General features: G+C 36.6%; 1 protein-coding gene across 1 annotated transcript in view; it reads left to right on the top strand.

Moving 5' to 3' along the window:
• Tle4 (TLE family member 4, transcriptional corepressor) overlaps nucleotides 1-23,704 on the top strand; it is a 128,116-nt gene that overhangs the window by 23,153 nt on the left and 81,259 nt on the right. Inside the window, 3 exon segments of the mRNA XM_051194022.1 lie at nucleotides 7,924-7,986; nucleotides 21,814-21,840; nucleotides 21,842-21,889. Of these exon segments, the coding sequence (XP_051049979.1) occupies nucleotides 7,924-7,986; nucleotides 21,814-21,840; nucleotides 21,842-21,889 (138 nt within the window).

The raw sequence follows: 23,704 nt of genomic DNA, 5'->3' as shown, positions 1-23,704 counted from the left end.
CTTACCAAGTTAAATTCAAGCTTTGGAGTATGGCATTGAAGGCCTACCTGACCAGATCACACTAGACAGACTGCTTCTGCATCCCTTTCCATTGACTTTTACTGCGTGTATTCTGTATTCTAACATAATAGTTTTAGTTTCAGTCCTACCTGTATGTTATAGAATTACCCAGAGAATTTTAAAATGGAGCACTGGTTCCCGGATCTTACTCTTGGAGTTTTTGAGCTAATATATCTAGGGTGAGGTCTGGTTTGTGAAATCGCTAACCAGCTGTTTCCTGAGAATATTGTCTGTTGGAGGGCTTTTAGGGTTCCATAGTCAAGGATGTTTCAGTAATATTGCTTTTTGTGTATTTCATTCCAAAGATATTAAACTAATACTGACAATTGAGATGTCTGATAGGGAAGAAAGCTGTTTAATTTTGTTTAGGCAGAGTGAGTCCATGTGCTCAGAGAGCATTTTGTATGTACTTGTTAATAACTTGTGCAAGGTGTGGTGTAGAAACTGCTTTGAGAGATGGTATTATCAGCCATGTTTCAACTTTGAAATCACTTCCTTTGGTCCTTTCTTGATTAACTTACCCAAACCAGACTCCCTCTTATCCTAGGATTGTCTTCTTTATAGATAACTTTAAATACCTGAAATTATATTTTGTATGTCTATGTACTTGTCTTTGTCTCCACCCCTATGTTTGAACTTCAGGACAGCAGGGATTGTCTTATTCACTTCACTCATGTCTCCACTCAGCACCTAAGCGTTCTGGTAATAGTAAGTAGGCAGTTAATAACTACTTGTTGAATGAATAAAAAGGCAGTAATTTATTCATGGTTTAGGCCTTTACTAAGGTGCATGTGTTTAACTATCATAAATCTCATGCATGCTGTAATTTAAAAATAACTTGAAATACAGTCAGTCCTCTATGTGCATGGTTCCATTTATGTGTGTTCAGCCAACTACAGATTCAGTGTATTTGGGAGAAATGTGTCTGTACTAACCACATGTTTATCCATCATTATTTACTAAACAATAAAAGTGCATTAAAGCTATTTATATTGTATTTACATTCTGTTTGGTGTTATAGCAAGAGGGTACATGTGGGTTCTACTCAAATACATTTTATGAATAATATGCATCTTTAGATTTGATATCTGTGGAGGTTCTCACAAATCTCTCATGGACAAGGATGACTGTGCATTCTAAAAGTAACTTAGATTATAGAAGCACTAATAGACAATAGTTTTTACCTTTGCTTTTCTCAACTTACCTTGTGGAGTATTGAAAAAATACATACATATACACACCACATAAAAGTCTCTAGAACCCAGATTACTTGGCATATTTGTGGGTTTTATGGTTACTTGGACAAGGTGCATCTCAATTTGTTGAATGAGACTTCCTTTTTGCTGCTTAAGTTTTGGGCCAGTATGTTTTAGATGGCTTCCCCAGGGGAGAAGGGATTGATCACCCTAGCATGAATTGTTGAAAGAAGCTTGGATGAGGAGTTAGTGAGTGAGAGTTCCTTTTGGGTAGAACACAATACTCCAACAAAAAGAACAAAAATTAGGCAAGATATTTTTTTGTTGACAAAATTTTTTTTCTAATTTTTAAAACATTGAACAAGAGCATATTCAAACAGGTTTGTCAAGTACATCAAGGAGCTTGTTTGGGTACCAGAAAATAGAATTCTAAGTTAGTTTACCTGTGATCGATGTTCAAGGCTCATGCAACAAGCATCACTGCAGCATTTCTTGGAAGTATTGTGCTGCAGCTGTGTCCATGGTTCCTCCAGCCTGGCTCTCATAGTCTATTTTTTTGAACAGTGTTTTAATAGATATGAAGTGAATATACTGTATCATGTGTAGTTCCCAGGACCCACTGCACATTGAATTATTAGGAGCTGTTCTTTTACTTCCTATGAGCCCTGTGATGCTGCAGCATGACTAAGGCCTTTCTATGGACTGTTGTAACCAAACTGATTTATTTTAGGTAATATTCTAGAATTTATTCTGAACTGTGAATACAAAATACTCTCCTAGTGTATCCTTTAGCAGATGTGCTGAATGCCAAAGGCTCAGTTGATCAGTAATCTGCTGCAAGCAATATTAGAAGGAGGCTAAGCTACATCTGCATTCTGTTTCTAAATAATCTTTTAAATCACATATCCTGCCAAGAATTCAGAATGGAAACTTTAATCTTGACTCACAATTCAGAAGTCATCCAGAATGAATTTGCATTTTTCCTGTCCAGTGAGACTATATGTCTTATTCTTTTTAAATGACATGACCTCCTAAATGTCAGAAAAGATACGTGCCAGAAAGGCAGACAAACCAAATTATAATGTGAGTAGGTCTTGTAGATGGACAGTCCTTTATGTTTGGTACATTGATGTGTTCTAGCTCTTCCATAACAGTTTTTGCATGCCTTCCGATATATTAAATGTCATTGATGGCTTCAAATAGTTGAAATTTCAGGTAATAAGAGGGAGCATAAAGACATTATAAAAGATTATGCTAGTGTTGAGAGGAAAATAAATTCTCAGGAATATAGCCATAGGTGTAGAAGTATTTTTTAAAAAAAAAGAAGAATACGATAAAGGTCTAACCTAACCAGGGTATTGTCCAACCTTTTGGCACTGAAACATGATTTTATCTATAAATGTGTTGGGCTTCATTTTCATTCATAGCTGTCTTGGGATCTGTGTGGTTTTTAGCCTGTGGCCTCCAAGTTTGACATACCTGGGTATAACCAGGAAGAAATGACCAAATCATCTGGCATGATTTTCCCTAAGAGAATGGCTTGTTGCTTTGATGGATTTACAATACAGTCATCCCTGTGAGACCTTGATAAGCACCATGAGTTGGTTTTATTTATTCCTGCTTTCAAAATTCTTCACTTTTGGGTATTTCTCACATAATTTGATCATAGTCCTGTTGGAGAAAAATGAAGCTGTATTATTTCCATTTGTTGTCACAAAGAGTATTTATCCCTATGCCTAAGTGTGAAAATGTATACTTGTAAATTAGCATTCAAAGGCCCCAGTATATTTATGGAAGGAAAAGGAACAAAGTAGTTGACTTTACTTGCTGTGATACTGGAAGGAGAGTGTTGAGGGCAGAAGCATGTCAAGAGCTTGGTGAACATAGGTTATCAGGTTCTCAACTAGCTCTACCCTATTCTATGAAAACTTAGGTTAAAGTACTAGAGAAGCTAATTTTCCTTGCTGGCTCCTCCTGAACCCCACTTTTCCCTCTCAACCCTCTTTCTGTATTCCCTGTCCTTTCTCTGGGGGGGGGGGGGGGGTGAGCACAACTGATAACATTAGTTACATTGTTTTTTCAAACTTGAGAACTGCAGTGATTTGACCTTGTATGACTTACTGAATGTCAAGCACAAGGATCATTAATCTTTCCCCTGAATAATAGCATTCTTTTGATCCCTCTTGATGCTGGAGCAATATTAAATATAATACCAAAGTTCAGGTAAGATGGTAATAGGTGACTATCTGAGGTTTCCTTTAAAGAAATACTTTTGGAAAGCTCAAAAGTAAGGGGGGGGGCACAATTTAACACTTGCTGAGAGTTTTCATAAGACTTTTAGAGGCAGATAGAAATAGTTTCATGAGATGTAGAGACTCTGTTCTCTCTTAAGGACATCATCCTGCATATTGCTGCAGAAACACCACCAATAGTACTGTGTATCTTGTTAGGACAAATGGGGTACTTGAAAATGTTCAATTAACCAAGTTGTGTGTTGGCACTGGATAGCACACTTCACCATGCAGTAAAATGGCATACAAATGTGTTCAAAACATGAACCAGGTTAACATTGCTTTATTGACATTAGTAGAGACGTTGTTTCAGTGTAACTCACCGAGGGAAGTGTGGAGAAGTTAAAAAAAAAAAAGTTGTGTAATTGACACTTTCATATTGTCAATGTAATATGCATTGAATATGCAGACAGTTCTCTTGTAGGAAGCAGGATGGGTAGCTCTTAAAAGCAGTCTTCTTCAGCCTGTTCTGCATAGTGAATTCCAGGACAGCCAGGGCTAATTTAGCCAGAGCCTGTCCCCAAAATCCAAAATAAATAAATTAACAAATAGATTAAAAATTTTAAAAAGCCTTATTACCTTGCCCCCTCAAAAAAATCTTATTCATGATGTAAGATGCTTAATAAATTTTGGCTGTGTATAAGATGTAAAATGAGTGACTTGAGATTTCTTCCGTGTTTCCTCCATTGTTAGGCTGGTGACCCTTCTCTCCTATTCTTCATCTCTTCTCTAGAGTTAGCATGATGGCACATATTACCAGGAGTTGAGTGCATAGTCAAGGGGTTTTCATAAAATGCCTTTTTTGTTGTCACTTTTTCTAAGGTGTTTTGCCAAAACAAAATGGCTTTTTTTGTTTGTTTTGGTTTGGTTTTTAAACAGGGAAGATGGTTATTTTTATTGAATCTTTTTATTGGAATGTGATACAAACATAGAAAATAAAAAGAAATAGTGGTGAATTGCGGATAGGACAATATGTCAAACTTAATTTTTTATTAAAAATTTGAAGGAAATTTTACTAGTATGAGCCTGATGTATGTATTCATATATTTGTGGAAGGGCCAATGTGTACAGAAGAGATGTCTGATCCTTTTGAACTGTAGTTAACAGGCCCTTGTCACCTGCCAAATGTGGATGCTGGGAATAGAACTTTGGACTTCGCAAGCATTTTTAAGGGTCAAGCTATTTCTTCAGCCCCATTAATTGCTTTTCTTAAATGTATATCTTTATGAATAGGTAAGATGTCAAATATTGTTTGGTGTACTTGACAGAGTATGAGGGTCTTTTTGTCATCTTTTGATATGAGCAATTGTCCTCTTACTAGGACTGTTAATGCTGATTTGGAGTATCATGGGTATTAAAGGCAGTAGTTTAGCAGCGCCTGTAAAGCATCAGACAGTATAATAACATCCAGTAATTCTAACAACGAACAGTATTTCAGCCTCTTTGCCTTTTTCAATGGGCTATCTGTGAATGCATTGCTCAGGGATGCATGACCTACATCACCTATAAATTTGATTGGAAGCCAAAGAACTGGCATAGGCTGATGGATAGCAGATTAGAGTCCTGATTAACCATGTGATTCAAAGAGTGGAAATATATTGTCTAAGCCAGATTCATCAGATGCAATCAGAATTTCAAGTGGTCAGATGATTTCAAATGTGTATTGTGGCTTTTTCTCCCTAGGTTGTCTTTTTCTCTTCCCTAAAGCTGAAAAATACTTCTTTGATGAATCTGCTTCTTAGCCTAAAGCTGTCTGTCTGTTATTCATCAGAAAGCAGGTCGCAGTTCAGTGAACAGAAGAAAAGATTTTAATAGAAGCTGTGCCAAGGGCTGTAATGCATCATTTTAGGGCCCTAATTACATTACAATGACAAATATCAATGGTGACAACAGCAATAACCTACATCCTTTAATGGCTGTGCTAGAAAAGGAGTTTGGGCCCTACGCCATTAGATTAGACTCAGTTTCAAAACATAGGCCATTAGAAGTGTGTGTCCACAGTATTACTAGTTGATCGCTGAAGCCCAGTGGAAAGGCCTGAAAATAAATGATGCCTCCCCAAAGCTTGGTCTTGTGGGACAAAAGAGGTGAAATTAGATGACCACAGAAGCAGCAGTGTTTCCGAGGCAACTTTAGCTTTCAACGTGAGGAATGGCCTGCTTAATTGTATGAAATCACACAGACATACCCCACCCCCTTGCTGCCAATTAGCCTGTCCATGAAATTCTATTAGCATGACAGGGTAAAGAAATTAGGAAGTCTTTTAAGCAAAAGGAAACCTTTAAAGAAAAAAGTTTGAAGATTTTACCCTTCTTTTTCTGTTTGTGTATATGTTAACATACATAATTTTTAGTATTAAGACTTTTCTTTTTATCTTGGTGTTTTGTTTTTGTTTGTTTTTTGCTTTAAATGGGTGCTTAAACTTAAAATTGTTTATTAAAGTGCCAAATACCTCTTGTTTTTTATTTGACCAGATGAATGAGTTTCCTGAGTAGTTTTTACTGCCTACATTATGTAGGCAAATTAAAGAACTCAGTTTTCTACATGCCCACATACTTTTTTCAACATAGCAAGGGACTATTTTATTTATGTAAACAACATAATGAGGAAAATATGCTTGGCAGATGGTTCTAAGCAGAAGAATCATCAGTTTGGTCTGCCCCAAAGTCTCATTATCTTTTATTCCCTACCCCCACCTTTTCCTACAAAAAGCCTAACCACCAAATGCCTTTGAGACATGGAGCATTCAGCCTCCTTAATGCTGTTCTGTTTTCTTAACTTACCTTAGAATTTAACTCCATCACCACTGTGGAATGTTCATCCAGGTGGAGAGGGGTTTGGTGGTTCCCATTTCAGCCTTTCATGGTGGTTTGAGCATTCTTAAAGGATGGCTAAATGATCCTTGGGGCCAGGGTAGTAAATTAAATCAGGGCATCACAGTGGCGTTTTAGTCACTGCTGTTTACTAGTTTTGGGCTTTGTCTTTTTAAGTGCAGGCTGGAGTAGAAAGCCAACATTGGGGACTTTGTGCTGAATTTTTGTTTTGGGTTGGCTGATGAAGTTTTTAAGGTGCTGGCATTTAAGAACATGGCTACAAAGTTAAAAGGGTTGCTGCAAAAAGAAAGTTGCTGTTCTATAATGACTTAGCAAGAAAAAGAGCATTTGTGTGCTTTCATAAAATGAACTGGTTCTGGATGAAATTTATTTTAAGACTGTCTCAGGAATAGTAATTGCTTTATATTTTCTGTCTTAACATTTCTTAACCTCCTCTTTACACCACCCTATCATTAAATGAATAATTTTGTATGCACATATGTGCATATATTAAAAACTGCTTATCATAAAGTGTAGAACATGCCATCTGAAGATGCATATTAAGGTGAACATCAGTAAAGTTTGGAACAGGTTTTATAAGAAAACATTTAACAGCCTTTTGTGTGTGTGTGTGTGTGTGTGTGTGTGTGTGTACATTAAAATCCCCAGTTCCAAGGCAAGAGAATTGTGTGTACAAGGTGTATACATTTCGTCCCTGTATTTCCAAAAATAAACAAACAAACAAATAAATAAAAATAAAGAATAGGTTCTACAGGCTAACTTTGTTACAACTTTTGTAGATCTATAGTAAAATGATAATGAAGGTAGTCTCCAGACTCAGATTGCTCTCTGAAGACCTAAGCGTGTTCTAAACTACACTCTGAAAACCCTGGTCAACAGATTTGCAAGCCTTTACTCTTTGAAAATATCCTACTACTCAGGGATTAATAATTACATTAGTTTACTTGATTGATGCTGTTCTTCCCCCAACCCTCAGCCCCCCAGGAGATATGTATAAAATGTGTTGACAAGCAAAGGCTGCCAGGTGCAGCAGCACATACCTAAGATTCAAGCACTCTGGAGGCTGAGGCACTCAAGTTGTTAAGTTCAAGGCTTGTTTGAACTTAAGAGAGGGTAGGGAAGAGAGAGAAATATTTGTACACAACTGTGGAAGTCTAATCATTTGGTTATGGAAACAGTTGGGATATGTACAGAAAAAAATGTGTGTTATTCAAATTAAATAAAGACTTGGGGTTTTAAGAAAACCATTAGATTGGGCAAAGGTCCTTCTGATGAAAGCTTTCAAAAACTGGTTTCTAGTCATGGAGGTTAAATTTACTTTTTATTACTCTAGTGCTTGAAGATTAAATTTTAAGATGAATGCTATTTAATAAATCCTGGCTATAAGGCTCTGTTGTCACCAACTCCTTTTAATGGGAAGGTAGTTTTCTTCTTCCTTAGACATTGCCATCCAGAGTACATATGTCTTTTAATATAATCCTATTAATATTTTGGGTATCTATAACCTACTGACTGTTTTTCTGTTGTGTTTCTTTTTTGCAGGCAGAGATAGTGAAACGACTAAATGCTATCTGTGCACAGGTCATTCCTTTTCTGTCCCAAGAGGTAAGATAGTTGATCTGATGGCTAGAAGTTGTTCCTGTTTTATTGATTTTGCAGATAAAGGACTGTAGAACTGATTCTGGCCTTGCCATTTTCTTTATGTTCGTATTTCACATTTCTAAGATGCAATGTTCTCATTCCAACTTCTGAACCTCATTAATATCATGTAACATAGTTTAAATATATTTAATAAAAATATTTCTATGTTAAGTAAAATTTAATTATTAAAATAATTTGCTGTCATTGTTAAAAGTAACATTGCTCAGAATTGTGCCTGTTTGCTGTAATGCCTTCTAATCACAGAGATGATAAAATTTTCAGCAAGACATCTTTACATCGGTCACTGAGCATTGAGACTCAGTAAAAGATTTATCAGATAGAAAAGCTAGTGAATAAACTAATGGGACTTTTGGCTGCTGCTTTAAAAATTTATTGTAAATTAACGATTAATTCTTTACGTTGTTTATGCAGTTAGAAAAGATAATGCAAGATATATTTGTATACTCATTTTTGTGTCACTTTAGGCTTTGCTAATAGGACCCTTTTTATGGGCTAGTGCCTGGCATGTGGCTCACTAGTTTTGTTTTGCTTACTACCAGGGAAAGTGCATACTATCAAAAATTCATGCAGGTGTGCAAGCGTGTCTATCACTAGGGCTTGGTGGTTTCCTTGTGTCCCCCTTTTCCTTTACTTTGCTTATTTGCTTGCTTTGGGTACGTAGAAAGTTTAGGTGAGAATACTGGAAAGGAATGGTTTTGCTTTTGGATTTTTGAATCCTTTATTTGCTCTGGTAGCTGTAAGAAAGAACTATTTTTAAAGTCTTGGAGCCATAGTATTTGTTTTTGGGTAGAGTTTGCACTCCCACTCTTTTCAGTTACTTGGTTCTATCCTTTTCTAATTAGCTGTTTACACTTTCTAACAATGTGTGTGCTGGGGTTAGTCACAAATAAGTATTTGAGTTTGTACATGCATTATACACATGTGGATTTCTATCTGACTAATTTTGTCCAAACCAGGTTTATATTTGAATAACTGTCTAACTGTCATGTTGAAGAAGAGCACAGTCTATTCACAAACCTTTGCTACTTCCTAATTCACACGCTGTTTTTCTCCTATTTTAGCTGTGACCATTAAACTTCATTATCCTCATTTATCTATTTTTACTTAGTATTTGCCTGTGACTGGATTAGATGTGTTTTGACTAAGTGTCAAGAAACATATTTGCATTTCTTTGTTTAGAATTTATCTTTATGTTTGTGTGTGCCTCCATATATGTATGTGTGCTACATATATGCCCCGTGCCTGCAGAGGCCAGAAGAGGGCAGTAGAACCCTAAAAATAGAGTTACAGACCTGTAAGCCAACAAGTGAATGCTGGGAACAGAATCTAGTTCTTCTGCCAGAGAACTAAGTGTTTTCAACATTTAGCCATCTCTTGAGCCTGTATATTCATTTTTGGTGGGGGAAGCGTGACTGTTCCAGGCCTCACCTAGTGAGTGTTTCTTACTTTAAAAGTTCTACTTGTGGAAATAGAGAGTGAGAAGAATATGTGACCCTTAAAGCTGTAACTAGGCTGCGATGTGATACCCAAAGGTAGATGGGAAAAGTTAGAATTATCCTTAGGGTGGTGTTAGTCTTTGGGCCTCTGCAGATATAGACCACTATAGGCAATTACTAGAGCAAGTTTGTTCACATGACATTTCTGCTATCTATGGATTATGGTCAGAAATGAAAGGTTGTCTTAGAGGTACTAATTCATTTTCCCACATGAGTTATGTTGTTTGTATGAGCAGGCCCAGTAGGAACTGAATATGCAATGGTAGCAGGGCTAAGCATGACTGAAATGAATTGGTCGAGGATGCTGTACCCCATACAGAAAAGCCATGGGAGAGGTAGTGACAACTCTTTTCTTCTCTCATCTGGGAGTGTAAACATCATTTTTTCAACGTTTAACTATTTTCCTAAGGTATTGACAGTTCTTGATTTTAGTCCTTTGTACACATAATGACCCCACAGCCATTGTACCCTAAATCCTAGTTCTGTGTATATCTTTCTTTTACTCTTCTAATCTCTTAAAATGAGAGTATGCTTCTTCAGATATAAGCCACAAATGTGTTTGTTCTCATTGTTCACATTCTTATTTGTGTTTGGGGTTGAACACAGTCTACCTTGTATTTTAGGGTATTCTGTAAGCAGACACCTCATTTCTTCCCAGAGGCCAGATGGACCTTAATCTGGAGTGGTGGGGGAGGAGGCAGGTTATTAGAGAAAGAAGGATTCTATTTCCTGTCGTTTCAGCGGCAGGAAAATCACTCTTGCATGGCTACGGGCATCACTTAGTGCCAGGACTGAAGGCTCTTAATCTGATCTTTTAACACCAGCTCTCTCTGTGACAGTGTTGCTGCCAGAAAGGCAGCTGTGGCATTTGAATTTATTTTTAAACGTTTTTTATTTAAAAATTAAATGAGTCTATCTGGGGAAAAAAAGGGAGGTGTTCTCTGGAGACTGCACAAGCTACAAGACAGTAGTTAAGGTATTTAGAACATCGGAAAGTTGAGTCTGGAGTCTGACAGAAACAGGAGGTAAATTTATATACATCTAGATTGTTTGCCTTTAATTTAGCTCTGTGTTTTGATTGTGTATAGTTTTTTTCCACACTTAGAAAAAAAAACGTAGTAGTTAATTACAACTATTAAATTTGGTTGGTTTTAACTATAAAACCTTTCTCTTTAAAACCAAGTTTTAGTTCAAATATACTTAAAGATGATTTATAGTTTTAAAATTATAGAAAAAATAGTTTTCTAATACATTTCACTACAACATTAAAAACTAGAGCCAGTATACATAGTTACTACTAAAGTCCTAGGTTCCTAGACATTAGACAAAGATACTCCTGTCTCTTGCTATTAAAAGTAATTATCTAGTACTTTGATTTTAGAATTTCATAGGATCCCTAATACCAGAGTTTAGTAACCATGAACCCTCATCTGTCTGAACCATTTCTTCCCCTCACTTTTGGTTACTAGAAAGATTTGTACTCTGCTTTTGGATTTTTGTCCTCATACATCACAGTAATACCAATGGGAGTTATTTCTCATATTATCTAATTTTCGGGCAATGAAGTACCCTCCAAGCTGCCAGTTCTATAAAGAAGAAATACTAGCTGCTGGCAGTCATACCTGAGTTGAGTCCTGTCATCCCAGCTACAAATCACATGACTTTGTCTAATCCAGCACAATTGTGTGAACTTTAGCAAGTATTTTGCCTCTCTCAGCCTCAGTTTCCCTCATCTGTGTGCTGAGGGGGCTCCACTCCTGGGGCATTTAGCACATGCACTTTCCCGTGAATATAACAGCTCAGGCTACAGCATTGTGGGCAATGAAAAGCCTCTAAGTTCTCTTTAGAGATGACCTGGAACTGCTTCTAATCCTTTTGAATCATTGCATTTTGCAAGTGTGTGAATTGGTTATCTTTCTTTCTGATTCCCTTCTTGAAAGTTAAAATTGAGCCCAAAGAGTTTGGATTAGGTGGATATCTGGTTATTTTTCTTGAGCAATTTCAGTATAGAACCTATCTTTCTGGGTCCTCAGTCACATTGATTGAATGATGCCAGCAAATGCTATCTTGATGTATGTTGTCCCATCCTACACCCACCTCACTTTGCACCTTTTAAGGTTACTCTGATGTACATTGAAATCTACATTTCACTGTTACATCTTGACAATAGGGGCAACATTTCTGCTAATGTGGAATCAAATCAAAGTGTTTCTTCATTGATTTGTGTTGAGAACACTCTATAAGCCTTGATGTGTATTATAAGTATTGAAATAGCATTGGATATAGTATGTGTCTAGTCCCTTCTCCAGGGAATTTGAATCTTTTTGGTTCTAAGAGTTTGAAACCAGCCTGGTCTGGAAGAGCTAGTTCCAGGACAGGCTCCAAAGCTACACAGAGAAACCCTGTCTTGACCTCCCCCCACCCCCCAAAAAAAATCATATGCCCCTGTAGTTCAAATCTTGCTGAGTAGTTTACACTTGATAAGTTCATAGAGTATAGAAGGGAATATTGTATATATGAACAATTATGTGCTATTTATTCTATCCAAACAACTTGTAGGGTCTATAACCATTTATGTATGCCTGTTAAAAAATTCAAGTCCCAAGATTCTTAGATATACTTCTCAGTTAAAGGCTAGATTGTGGCAAATTATACTTGGCCTGCCATATTTTGTAGCAGATTGCTGGGTGGGAAATTCTTTTCTTGGGTATCTTACATCTATCTTGAGGTAGTGAGATTTAAAAAAAAAAAAAAAAAAAAAATCCAAGCCTCCCCCCCCCCCCCACACTTCCATCATGAAAGAATCATTCTGTAGGTCATTGGTTTTTATGGAATTTTAAGATGTCTTTTTTTGTTTTTTAATCTGCTTAAGTTTATTTTGCAGAGTTAAGTCGATCCATTTTGATTGCTTATACTGTAAACCATTTTTAAGTGTTTTGTGCTTAGGGAATTTCCTTCAGTACATTTTTATCATACCTGCTCTAAGGCTTCCTGGATCCATTCTCACTTCCCTACTCCCCAACTTCATACCCTTTGTTATTTAATACTGAAATCTACTTTGTACTGTCACATGATATTCCAGAGTATGGGGCTGTCCACCAGAGTGTGGTTGGCCTGCTAAGGGCCAATCCCTTAAAGAAAACTGACTCTCCTTCCCCTGAAGCTGTCATCTGTCCATAGTTCTTCAGTGGGAATGCTGTTTCAGCTGTTGTGAGTTCATGAGTGTCATGGTTCTGTCATGTCCAGAAGTTACTGTTTTGCTCCATTTTTTTCTGACCTCTCATGAGCTTTGTGCTCCCTCTGTCCGGATAGTCCTAGGGCTGTGGTTGTGATATAGATGTCCCATTTATGTCTGAATATTCACTGACCTATTCTATGAACACCATTTCTGTACCACAGCCTAAAATAACCCAGGAGAGTGGTTCCTTCTGAGCAGTGGCTGCTGAAGTCACATCTCTAAAACTCATGGTCCTTGTTTTAAACCTTGCCATCAGTAAACTGAACAGCTTATTTCTAGCCATTCAGTGCTAAGGAGAATGGACGTTTGCTTTCTGGAACTCCATGGGTAGGTGTTCTGTTTGTAAATAGCAGAGCTGCTTGGGAGCTGGTAGAGGTGTCATGTATGTTGAACCTCACAGTGACATGAAAACTTGCTTGGAGTCTGGGCTTACAAAGGAGCAGAGCAGTTTTTCCTGTACATCTGTTATTTGGAATAAATACTGGTTTGATAAATGAAATGACTCTTTTTTTTTTTTTTTTAAACACCTAACAGAAATTTTCTAGTCATTAGACTTTTTAGACCATAAAACCTAAATAATGAGAAACTTTACTTTTCATCTCACATTTACTTAGGGGAACGGTAACTTTCACCTTGAATGGTTTCTGGTACAGAGTAATTCCAGCTAAGAGCTCTACTTCCCCCATTTACTTGTTAGGTTTTCTAAGGAGTTGTACCCTGTTGTGAATTTTTTTTTTTTTGTTGTTTCCTATGAATTTTATAGGTATATTTGGACTTTCTACTTTGCATTTAATAAATAGACAATGACACACAGTTTCATAATAGGGTGATATGAATTCAATAGAATTACAATTCCAAATGATACATACATCTTTGTCTCAGCTTGCTCTATATTTGTTTCTTTTAATGTGATGGGAAAACAACCTTTTTAGGCATGTGATAGAGATGTCATTTATTTTAAGATGTAAATATAGACTCCTTCTGAATCACATTTTTCATGTATAGAATAATTTTGAAATGGAAGTTGAAAAATATGATCAGTTACTTTCTTACTGTGTCTTAGGTAGGGAATGAGCAAAATACAGTGGTTACATGCACTGGTAACAGTGTTATCTGTTCATAATTGCTCCATGTTAACTCCTCATATTTCTTGTTAACTTTGTAAGAAATCAATGGCTTGTCATAACATGGTTTGATACAGGTAAGCTTGGCTGAAATAACCCAAGAAACTGTAGTTGGCAGGCACACAGATCTAAGACCATCTAAGGAAAACATTTGTGAGTGTCAGCACCTTGTACCACACAAGTCAGTTGGAGTCAATTTGTCAGTCTTGATTTTGTCTTCCAGTGCATTCTATGCAGAGGATGTCCTGCACTGAGTAACAAAGGAGTACTAATTCTTCTTCAGAAAGTTTGGTTCAGATTTCTGAATTTTACATTTAGGTGTGCTCAGGGTAAACATCATTTAAGATAGTTTCTTCACAACCCTGAGCTATCATAGAACATAATTCTCTCCCTTTGTTTTTTGGTTGACTAATATTCTTGCTTTACCTGACCATGTGTTTTAATGACCTTTGACCTGCAAAATGGTGGAATTATGTTTGACCTCAGAAAATAAAAGATGACTCTCAGGAGGTAATTTTCTTTTTCTCCTGCAGGTTTAAGTAAATGTGAGCTTCCCTTCAAAGGCAGCATTGGCAACCTTGTATTATGTTTCTAAAGTTAATGTATGTTTAAAAAACCTACTGTCTTTAAATGAAGGTAAACTTCAAAGTACTCTAAGTATAAGCAGAGTTGCATTATCTAATCAGAAGTAGCTATGTCAGTTTAAATTATAATTAAAGCTTAAGAAAAATTAAGAACTATTTTCTCAGTTACAGGTAGCCACATTTCAAGTACTGTGCTTACTCATCTGTGGTTGGTGGCTGACATATTATTAGTACAAATGGAGCAGTGTGAATATTGTGGAAGGTTCTATTGAACAGCAGCGAACTATAGAGCTTGGGCATACCAGTCAAGAATTCTGTGTTCTTATGTGAAAAGGGAAGAAGGCAAGGCAAAATGATGATGAGTGGGGAAACACTTGGGTGACTTTTCCTAAGTATTCATAAGAGCTTATTTTTATATTGTTGTTGCCTTTTAATTATTCTACAAACTAGGTTTCCTTATAGTAGTCTCATAATATTCAGTCTTGATGGGATTTCCCAATCTCATCTCTTTCCCCTATCTTTCTGACCCTATCCCCATCCATCCTTAAAGCCTTTCCTTCTACTTTACTATCACCTGTGTTGTTACCCATCCTACTGTACTCGTTAAAGCCTCCTTCACATTCTGTTGGGTCCCCCTTTGTGTCTTTGTATCTACACACACTGCATAAGTACGGTATATAAAACTAAGAGACTGGGATCTGCGTATGAGAGAAAAAATTAGTTGTTTTTCTGAGCCTGAGTTTTATTTTTCCAGTTCTATCTATGTTCCTACAAATTTCATTTTATAACAGTTGAACAAAATTTCACTAATGTATATTTAATGCAGTTTCATTATCTGTTCTCATCCAGTGATGGACAGCTAGTCTGATTCCATTTGGTATTGTGACTAGAGTAGTAGCACTGACCATGGATGTGATGATATCTCTGTCATAGGATAGAGAGCCCTGTGTGTGAAGCATGTCTAGTAGTTTTTGAGAAACCTTATGGTGATTTCCATAGTGGCTGCTAGTTTACCTTCTACTTACAGAGAATGAGATTCTTTTACCACATCCTTTTCAAAGTTTATGTCAAACCCCTCCCTCCCTCACCTTCCTTCCCCCACCTGCCTCCTCCCCCTCTTTTTTGTTTTTCAAGACAGGGTCTCTGTAACAGCCCAGGTTATCCTGGAACTTTCTTCATAGACCGGGCTGACCTCAAACTCATAAAGGTCGGCCTGCCTCTGCCTCCTGAGTACTATATTAAAGGTGTGTGCCACCACTGCTGGCAACTATTTTTTTGATGATAGCCTCTTTGCCAGGGTAAAATGGAGTCTCAAAGTAGTTTTAATTTGCTTTCCTCAATGGCGAAAGATGTTGAACTCTTAAAAATATTGGCTATTTGTATTTCTTTTGAGAACTGTTTAGATCTACTGTCTTTCATCCTATGTTTCAAGCCAGTATTATTTGGTAGACAGTGTGTATGTGTTCACCATCTGAAGTATGGCTTTGAGAAGTTCTTCATTTTACCAAATGTTGATGCTATTTATATGTTTCATAATATCAAAGTTTTTTGTGAAACCATTTTGGAATACTGTTTAGGACCAACTGATTGGGAGAGTTATATTTGAATTGCGTATGTGCCTGTAAACTTGGTAAGAATTCTTTAGTAGACAAAGTAGGATTTCAGTGAAGCTTTCAAAATGTGGAGTGATAGTTTCACTTGAACATGATCTGTTCAGTTGTACCTGGAGTGTTATATTCTATTCATGCTGAGTATGACCTGAAGGATGAATGACCTTAGAGCCATTGAATGACCTGTTTAAGCTGGAAGAAAGGGAGTTGAAAATTAATTTTACTACTTTCAGATGCTTGAAGCAGAGGCAAAATTAGACAAAACTGAGGCCAGGGGCAAGTTGTGGAAAAGTAGATTTTAAGTTATCAGTATTAAGTGAATGACTGACAACTGGCTAGAGTACTACAGAGGAGAGCCAGTTATTAGATGTGCTAGTAGTTTTTGTCCTGTGGTTGGTACTGCAGTTCAAATATACCAAACTAGACAGCATTTGGAAATCAGTGTGCAGAGTATTGTTTAGTGGTTAACAAAACCTGGTTTCTGGGACTCAGAATCTCTAAAGGTCCCCCCTCCCCCCTGCATTATGGTAAATGAGTGGCGATTTTATTACATGTGGCTAATGACTCCTATTAGGAAAGGCATTTAATCCAAGTTCTGACCTTTCACCTGGAGTATTGCATGGCTTTGTAACTGTTCTGGCTTCAGTCTGGTTCACTCCTTGCTACCTTCCTTCAGTAAGATCCATCTTGATAAAATCCAGAACTGAAAATGTTCAGGTGCTTAAAACATTTTAATAATGTCTCACTTTCTACCTAAATAAATACATATGTTTTTCATGTGATGAAAAGCCCTGCACTGTTGGGCATCTTCTGTTTTTTTTTTTTTTTTTTTTTTTTCAGATTTTATTTCTGCCAATAGGTGCTTATATTGAATAATAGAAGATGCCTCTGCCATACATCTGTGTCTCCATGCATTTGCCCTTGGTGGGGAATGCCTCTTCCACTTTAAAGACATTTTGCCTATCCCAAATGCCATACAAAATCCTACCCTGCCTGTTCTTGACGGGGATTCCACAGCTCTTAACTCCTCCAATCACACACAGCTAGCTCACTTTCTTCCTTGAGGGAAACTTCACAGACCTTTTTTGCCTGTTTTTCTTCTCCTCATTCCTCATCCACAGAAGTCCTTCCAGTCTCCGCTGTCATGCCAGCTTCCTTAGGGACTCTTCCCTAGTACTTAGATTAGATTAAGATATTTCCTTGATAAATGATTGCATAACATCCTCTAATTTTCTCTGGAAATTATTCCCCTGTAGTAATTATAGAGCTTTTGAGTATTAATTCCCCATCTTTCTTCATAGAGTTTTTAAAATTTAGATTTATCTGTTTTTCCATCCATGAGAGTTTTTTTTTTTTGTTGGTTTTTTTTTTTTTTTTTGTGTGTGTGTGTGTGTGTGTGTGTGTGTGATCATACATACGTTACTCATGGAGGCCAGAGGAGGGTGTTGGCTCCCCTGGAACTGAAGTTAGAGATGATTGAGCTGCCATGTTGGTGCAGGGAAACATCTCCCCAGCTCTTCTGAAAGAGCCCAAAGGTGCTCTTAACCTCTGAGATATCTCTCCAAACTTTTTCATAGAATTTAAATTGTTAGATCAAGAGATGTGTTCTATCATGTCATAATCCCAACTTCAGTGCGTGCAGTTTATTAAGTACTGAACACATTCAAATGAATGAACAGAAAGCTAAGACTTTTCTGATTCCCTGCTAAAACCTCTTATATTTTATGCCCTTCATTTTCTTGTACTCTGTGCATTGTATATGAAATGGACATATGGTAAGTCTTCCTACTTTGTGTCTCTACAGCTGGGGGTGTTGTTCATTATAAGAATCCTGATCATCTTTGCTTTTCTGCCAGAAAATTTCCTCCCAGTATGTGGAGTAAACTAAAAAAAAATTTAAGTCTAACAATATTTATTTTGACTTTTTCTTTAATATCACATCTCTTGTCTGCCTCAAAATATTGCTATGACAGACATTGACATTGTTATCTCTTCTGAAAAACACTTTAAAAACCTATTGTACACATAGTGGTTCATAAAGGTCAGTTTATCAGTAAGCTTTATTGGACGTACATGGGCTTATATCATTTTTGTTTCATGGAAGGAAAATTCAGTGCTTTTCTTGACCAAATATTAAAATAATTTTATAGCAATGAAAATAATAGAAAAGTAACTTATTATTCAGATTTTTTTGCCCCCAGCAATACCTATATTCCTTAAATCATAGTATTTTTGTAAAATAATCATACTAAGGTATAATGTATATACCATAAATTTATTTTATCTGTAATTAAATGATTTTCAGCAATTCTGCAAACATAAAATTATTTCTATAGCATAGTTTATTTTTAAAAAGTAGGCAATGAGGCAAGCAGTACTGGTGCATGCCTTTAATCCTAGCACTCTGAGTCTGAGGTCAGCTTGTTCTGCAAAGTGAGTTCTAGGACAGGCTGCAAAGCTACACAGACAGACCCTGTCTTGAAAAGTGAGCTCCTTCCCCAAGAAAATGAGTTTCAACATTTTAAGAAAAAAGTTATTAGCTACATTTTGTTTCTTTTAAATCCCTGCCATCCCTTTCTCTGTTAATATTTCTTCAGTGGTATTTTGTTTGGTTGTATTGTTGAAACATAAGAAGGAACTGCTCCCTTCTGACTGCTGGCTGGGGCTAAAGTGCCTTTTTCACCACTTGAGGTGTGGTATCAGAAAGGACAAGCTGGAAGTGTGACTGAAAAAAAAATGAAAGTGGAGTGGATATGAATGACAGATGGCAGGCATAGTTAAAAAGCCATCAGCATTCTAAGAAAACGTGAATCACTATGAATTTTTTGAGTCAGGATGTTTGTTAAAATCTGTAATGAAAAAAAAAATAAATGGGCCACCTCTGGGGATAGTGTGGACTTCTGCCTCAAGAGTTACTTTTTCTCAGTTGTGATCTTTTTTGCCTCTTCTTTCTGTCTGAGTTTTAATGTTCTCACTACCTGATAGGTGCATCTAGTCTGTGGGGTGATGTGTTTACCATGTTGTGGAGAGAGTAATAGTAGAGTGTTACTGATGCTTTCAGAGCTCACAGGAGAGGTGGCTTTGTTTGCCTTGGGAAACATATATTCAAAAGTCCTTGAACAGCAGATGATTCTGTATATGAGCAGAAATAGGAAAGTTGAATTCCAAACTGCAGGTAGTCCAGAAACTATATTAGCCCTTAGCCATTGCTATCAAAGTATGTAAGCTGAGTCATGGCTTCCATTTTTATGTTAGATTCCTAATAAGTTACTGTCAGATAAATTGGCAGATCAATTTATTGAGTTGAATTTTCTCAAGAAAAAAAAAAAAAAAAACACTTGAGCCTTGCTGCCTAAACCATCTTTGTCCATCTTAGCAGTTGAGATACAATTTATAAAACAATAGTTGCACACAGTCTTCATGCTAAAGAGGCCTTCTATAGATTTTTTTTTGAATACTTAATACCAAATGGAAAGGAGCTATTTCAGTAGATGGAGACATGTCATGGTAAGAGCTTGTACAGTTTTTGTTAAGTGAATGAATGCATGAGTAGAGTGAATGTTATGTGTTGTGGATGAGTACATATGCTATTCTTTGTCTCGTTTTTCTTGGAAATTTTAGCATCCATTGTTAAATGTCACAATTAAAAGGTAGAAGGCTTGTAAAATATCTGTACATAATTGTGCATGGAGGGAACTGGAGATAAGAGTCGGTGGTTAAAAGTGGTTTCCAGCACTCATGTGAAAGCTCATGACTGCTTATAACCCAACTGTAGGCAGATCCAACACCTCTGATCTCCTGGTGTAAACACTCAGAGGCAGACACACAAATATGTACATATATTTCAAAAAGGAATGGACTATTAACTCTCAGAGGATACTTTGCAAGTGCTACTGCTTTTCGATACACAGGAAGTATCATAAATTTAAAATGAGCTTTGAACTTGGCACATAGTAAATGCTCAGTAAACATGGCATGTGGTCAAATTACCTTTAAGATAAACTGAAGTTATTGTTATAGACTCTTACTGTTTATTAGGTTTGTGTCTGCATACTTGTTTGTGTGCACATATATAATGTGCGCACAGAAGTCAGAGATTGAAATATGGTGTGTTCTTCAGATTTTCTTCACCATATATTTTGAGACAGGGTCTCCCACTGAACATGGAATTGATTAGACTTGCTGGCCAGTAAATTCAGAAGTGATGAAATTAAGTGCATGCTGTCACAGCTGGCCCAGCATTTAATGGGGTGGATTAGAAGTCAGATATACTTTTATGACAAGCACCTTACTGGTAATCTGAGCTATCTCACCATCCCTTCCTTCAAATTTTACATAAGAGATAAATGAATTATTTCATTTTAGTAAATATGAACAAAGTAAGTAGGCAGCTATTTATAGACCATGATTTGACACTGAAACTCCTACAATTAAACAGTTTACAAGTATATTGTTTAATGTCTAATTTCTAGTGAAAGCTTAAAAGGCATTAACCTTTTATTTAACATTTTTCTGTTAATAAAAGATGAAAACACCATGTTGTATGTAACTAACTTAAGGCAGTTTCCTTTCTCAGAAAACCTCCTTTTCATCCCTGTATTCACGTCAGAGGTAGAAAGAAGTTAAATCACAATATCATATATGTTTGAGGATTTTGAAATGGAAACCAGATCATGAGGGGGAAATACCATGTTTGATGGTGAGCTATTTCTGTGTTGTGAGCAGCTTTATAATTGAACCACTTCAAACTAGTGAAGAACATATGCTAAAGTTTTCACTAGGTCAGTTAACACAAGTCTTTTTCAACCACACAGAGAAATGCCTGTAACGCAGCTTTTTGTCCTTTATTTGTTGGTAAAGCTACTTGGTAAAGCTACCAAATTTGAGTCTGTAGATACTAGACTCTTTATATGCACTTAATTGGGGTTATGTTTACATTGAGAGTCTTATACAACCACTTGTGTATATCCAGATGTGTGAGTGCCCCCCACGTAGACACTTCTGTGTTACTTGTTTGGGTTTTTACTAATTTTATAAAAACTTACTAATACCAGTTATTGCTCATTCTCTTTAGGGTGGAGAGATTTTTCCAATATTAATGATTCTTGTTTTTCTAAAGAAAAATAATTTCAACTTGTAAATTTCTGTTTTTTATTGTATTTAAAAGAAGTACATGAAGTACTTCAACTTCATTTGCATACCCTTCATGACAGAAATACAAACATAGACCCTTTTATACTTCCAGTAGAGATAGAACATGGAATTAGAATAAACTTGCTGTTTATGTTAATAAACACCAGAGAAGAATCTAAAAATAAGTACTTATGGGAAATACTTAAAGAAAATTGTTTTCCTGGAGGTAGCATAGAGAAAAAGATGGGATAAGTTGAGCTTTGTTTTCAGTACTAGCAGAAGATGTTTGGTTGGAGTGCTCGCTAGGCCTGAGAATGAAATATGAGCAGATAGTGCAGATGTAGGGAGCATCCTCCATGAGCACAGAGATTATGTGTACAGCTGATGTCTGGATATTCCTTAGCATTGTGGACCCAGTGACCGTGGACATCTCATGTAGTCATCTACTATCTGGGGATTCTATTTGGAAATCTGGAGACTCCCAAATGCTATTTTGCATGTAAAGTTAGAGGACGTATTAGGAAAAGCTGTTCTGACTGAGTAGAAAACAAATAATTGTATTCTGTTTCTGATCTTCATTTATAGCACCAGCAACAAGTGGTGCAGGCTGTGGGAACGGGCCAAGCAGGTGACCATGGCAGAACTGAACGCCATCATTGGGGTACGTGGCCTTTCCATTTTAGCTCTGATCTTAGTGTTTGTCCTTAGCTTTCTTGTTTTTCTCTTTTTAAATTTTTTTTTCCACCAAAGGGGCAGAAAAATAATAGATGACCACAGTGAATTGAGCCCTTGCCCTTCAGTCTCCTGAGGCATATGTTAGCTATTCAGAAGCTTTCTTTGTACCACAGTTTACTAATTAAGTTGGCTCCTAAAAACTCCCCTGAGGAGACTGGACAGCTCTTTCTCATATTTCTTTATTGTGCCATCAGTTTCTCTTGCTAAACTAGACAGGAACAAAGGGACACAACACAGATTGCTCTGATGTTAAAATGACCTGATTTCTATTTATCTTTCCACAAATGATTTAGATTGTCTTAATATCACTTTTAGTAAAGTATGTATTTTGCATATCTGCTCCTACTTTTCCCTTTGTTATGAATGGTTCTTACAGGGTAGTGTCCATTTGTAAGAGAGTAGATGAACTAAAACATCAGTGGCCCAGTTAGAAATTGCTAGCTGTCAGTAGTGACAGTGGTCTTTCCTAGGACCTGCTGGATCCATAGGTTTGGCCATTCACTTCATTAGCTCCAAATGTAATAGCTAATATAACTTAGAAATAATAATAAAGGGGAGAACTCTTGGTTGTCAGCTGTCCAGTACTGACTTAACAGTTTATGCAGAAGTGCAAGAAACACTTTATACTACATTCCAAAGAAGACTCCACTCCTTTTTCTGCTCCCCCAAATGCTTTCTTTGTATATAAATTATACACAAGTCTTTTCTCTTTTTTCCTCTCAGTGTATCAAACACACTTTGAAATGCTAATTATTTCATTTACTTTCATTGGAATTCAAATTGCTGAGTGAAGATAAGAATAAGGGTCGGTCTGATAATCAATCTGAAGTGAAGATACTGCTTCAATACGGGCTCTGTCTTTTAACAAGGGAATCAGGACTTGGGAATAACTGCACTGATGTTGGTAGCAGTAGTCTGACTGTAGCTTGTTCTTTAATGGACTATTTGAAGGTTTCTTCTGTGTCACTTTGACTACCAGGGGGGAAAAAGGTAGTAAATTAGCAGACATCATAAGTGGAAAAGAGTAAGAAAAATGCCCCTTGGAAAGGAGAGGCTGAATCAGAAAGGCCCTGTTGATTCTGGAGGAACCTTGGTCACACATTTACTATGCTGGGTTTGGGAGATGGAGGCAGTGGAGAGAAAACATTTTATAACTAGTTTTTCTTTTCTTACAACTCAAGAAAATAGCAATACAACACATAAATTAAGAGAGCTCAGTTTTAAAAGTTAGTCCATGTGTATTAGCAGTTCTGCTTATGTTTTCATGTGAATGAGTTATGGTCATGTCAGGATAGTGTATATGTGGGGCTTTTGTTTTTATATTTGTTTTACATTATCTCTCACAGGTCAATCATAATAGAACCTACCTACAGTTGTTTATTCTATGTAGTTTAGTGTTTATAATTTGTGCAGTGTGCTGCCTTATTGGAAAACTGGCAGGACCATTTCATTCATGGCTAAAGGACAGGCAGCAATTCCTACCTACATCTGATTAGCACCTATTTCTAGGAAAATAATGCAATTTTGTTATTTTTGTTTTTCTAGTGACCAGCTGAACAGTGGAAAAATTAAGCTAAATCAGACCTATGTTTTGGGTATTGCTTAAAAATGATAATAGGTAGAAAATCAAGATTCTCTACTTTTATTACTTCACATATATTTTAATGCTATTTTACATTATTTCATTTTTTGCATACTTTGTATTGAATGGGAAAACACATTGCCCTTTCTCACAGATTCC

Source organism: Phodopus roborovskii, unplaced genomic scaffold (genome assembly GCF_943737965.1).
Source record: "Phodopus roborovskii unplaced genomic scaffold, PHOROB, whole genome shotgun sequence".
Classification (NCBI taxonomy): Eukaryota; Metazoa; Chordata; class Mammalia; order Rodentia; family Cricetidae; genus Phodopus; species Phodopus roborovskii.
The sequence above is the reverse complement of the archived record's forward strand: the minus strand, read 5'-3'. Positions and strand labels throughout refer to the sequence as shown.